Source organism: Empidonax traillii, unplaced genomic scaffold (genome assembly GCF_003031625.1).
Source record: "Empidonax traillii isolate 1590-97213 ecotype Southwest subspecies unplaced genomic scaffold, ASM303162v1 scaffold91:size2966241, whole genome shotgun sequence".
NCBI classification, from domain to species: domain Eukaryota; kingdom Metazoa; phylum Chordata; class Aves; order Passeriformes; family Tyrannidae; genus Empidonax; species Empidonax traillii.
Genome location: NW_020955284.1, coordinates 308668 through 311674, shown reverse-complemented (window position 1 = coordinate 311674; position 3007 = coordinate 308668). Strand labels below are relative to the sequence as shown.

The following is a 3007-nucleotide window of genomic DNA, read 5'->3' as shown; positions in this document are numbered from 1 at the left end:
CCACCCAGCAAGGGGGCTTGGCCATGTTCCCCTTGGGCTTGGGGGCTCGTCCAGGCACACCAACCTGTGACTGTAGTTTCACCATGGCCGCTTCCATCTCCGAGTTGGATTCGTTCAGCTCACTGATCTCCTTGTTCAGCTGTTTGATCTCTTCATCGTTCTCCAGAACTGCAGGAGGGAAGGTCATGGACAGTCAGCAAATGGGTTGCACATCTCACCTGCATTGGTTTTACCTTTTTCTTTTTTTTTTTTTTTTTTTTAAGTTAAGGTTTTTATCATCACAGTTCAATGACATTTGAACAGGTCAATATGCAAATGCAAAAGCAAAGGACAGCGGAGCAGCTGCAGTCCAGCACATCCCCACACCCAGCAAGGTTGATTGTCCTGAACAATCAGGTCACCCTCTCCAGTCCCAAGTTTGGAAAGATGCCATTTAAGAACCTAATGCACGTCTTGATTAGAAATTACGAGGTTCATAAAATAAAGCAATATTTCCAGAAGAGTGCAGGTATTTATAGGTTCCAAACTATATAAGTACTCAAGTTCAAAGCTTGAACCTTGTCAAATACCACAGAAAGCTCAGTAATAGCACTGGAAAAGCAAAGTGCCATCGCTAACAAAATTCCAGATCCAGAAATATCGCAGTATTAAAAGCCCTGAATAGGTGAAAATTGCTGAATGACTGCAAGGGATTTGTAAAAATGCCAGTGAATATTTGAAAAAAAAAAAAAAAATCTTAATTTCAGCATTAATTCTTTTGCCTTCTTTATCATCACTGCCTCAAAGTGTGTGACTCAGGGAGTGGGGCTGGTACCATACCACCCCCAGTACCCAGAAAACCCAAGGAATGGGTTATCATAACACATAACATCTTTGCAAACCTGTGGCCAGATTTCAGCTGTTGAAATCTCCTCAGTCTGCGAAGAAAAAGATCTACAGGCTCAATACCCCAACACACCTGCAAGGCAAAGGAGTGAAAATCCTTACCGTCGCTGGTCTTGAACTTTGTGTTGAGAATTTCATCCCCTGAGAGTTTTCCTTTCTTCCCAGCAAAAGTAGCTCTTGGACACCCTGACAAACTGAAAAACAAGTAAAAATGGGTTTCATAAACTCTCAGTATTTATAGGTGCTTGTGTTCCCAACAAGAGCACACGCCATTTGGTGGAGTTCACGCTGTGAGACAGTTCTTCTAAAAGCTTTTTATGGCACAGGGGAAATTGCTTTATGAATAATGCCACAAAACTCCCCATTTATAAAGTGAGAGCAATTTTCTTTAAGCAAAGATTGGAAAACACACTGTTTCCTAAAAGACAGGGTACACCAGGTGAGGAAGGCGAGATGAGTCTGGCTGGCATGGGCTTTAAGCCCCTGTTTGTGGTGCTCAAGTGCTTTTCTAACGTGCTAATGGAGACTTAGATTACATATTAGGAAGAAATTCTTCCTTGTGAGGGTGGGGAGGCCCTGGCACAGGTTGCCCAGAGAAGCTGTGGCTGCCCCTGGATCCCTGGAAGTGTCCAAGGCCAGGCTGGACAGGGCTTGGAACAACCTGGTCTAGTGGAAGGTGTCCCTTCCAGCAGCAAGGGGGTTGGACAAGATGAGCTGTAAGGTCCCTTCCAACCCAAACCATTCTGTGATTCTGTGAACGTTAAAACAACACTTTCTTCTGTGCAGTAGGACTGACTGACCTCAGTATCAAAATCACCAGCTCTTGAGCCCCACGTGAAGGGCTGAACGGTGCTCAAGCAGCGCCTACAGGGAGGTGGGCGAGCTCCCAGCAATGCTGTCACACTTACACTGATTCCCAGCCAGGATTTACCTTCTGTGAGTGAGGAAGCTCCCGTTGGCATGGCCGGAACCGTCACAGCCTGGAGTAGGGCAGGTTGGGCCTTCATTCTTCAACGACTTCCAGGAAAACGAGGAGCCGTTGAGCGATCCTTCCTTCTGCCTGCGGGCTGCGAGAGGGCACCCTGACGCACTCCGGTGAGAGGCGTATTTGCCGCTGATGTGCCCGAGCCCAACGCAGCCAGGAACGGGACACCTGGGCACAGGGAATCACCAAGAGTTACAGCCCGGCCATAAAGAGGAAGGTAGAGGAAGGAACGGATAAAGGGGTAAGGAAATTAGGGATGAGCAGGAGCGGGGGAGCTTCTGAAGAGAGCATTTTTGCATTTGGGTCTCGTCTCAGGTTTATGGGGTAGATACTTAGTTGATGGAAATGGCAGATGGGAAATTAAGAGCTACGACTGCTCCTTCAAAGGAGCTGAAGGGAACCAAGGAGAATTCCGCAGAAGGAAAGGCTGTGGATGGAGGTCACATCACACACAGCAAAAGCAGGTCCCGGTGGAGTCAAAAATCATTTGTTTGGTACCTCACTGAGGACAAAGACAGCAGTTTGGGCTGCAAGACATGGGATCCTGAGGCACTGCAAGGCTGACACACTCACACTGAGCCATCACACATGTACAGCCAGCTCTGCATGGCGGTACTGCCGAGGAACCCAGGGTCATTAACTTTATCACCCTACACTGGCACAATCAGCACAGTTTAGGAGCACTGCCTGTGCCCATGGGGACACAACCCTTCCCCCTGAGCCAGGAGCTGCTCAGGCTGCGACCTGTGCACGAAGAGCTGTAAACCTGCTCCTGCCAGGAGGGTGTCCGAGGAGCTTCTGAGCCTGTACCCCAGCAGACAGGACGAATCACTCGGCCATCACGCAGCCTGGCGTGACCTCACTTGCCTCCTCCTCCTCCTCCTTCTCCTCCTCCTCCTGGTTCACATCCTGCCTCCGTGGCAAGATCAACCCACGCTCACAAGGGGATAAAGTGGGAATTACCATCAAGGCAGCACATGAGCCCTCCCACCCCCGCACTTCTGCTGCTGTTTATGGCCGGCTGAAACCCACAGGAGCTGCGAGGAGCATCGTGGAAGCACCAACACAACTTGTGCTGTTGGCAAGCAGGTGACTGGCTCTCCAAAAGGCACCTCTTTCCTCCCTCCTCATCCAACC

General features: G+C 49.4%; 1 protein-coding gene across 1 annotated transcript in view; it reads right to left on the bottom strand.

Annotated features, from left to right (window-relative positions):
* Positions 1-3007, bottom strand: part of MYT1 (myelin transcription factor 1) — a 71816-nt gene that overhangs the window by 4348 nt on the left and 64461 nt on the right. The window contains exons 19-21 of the mRNA XM_027881560.1: positions 1817-2038; positions 988-1079; positions 5-168 (exon numbers count right to left, since the gene is read on the bottom strand). Coding sequence (XP_027737361.1) covers positions 5-168; positions 988-1079; positions 1817-2038 — 478 coding nt within the window. The remainder of the gene's footprint in view (positions 1-4; positions 169-987; positions 1080-1816; positions 2039-3007) is intronic.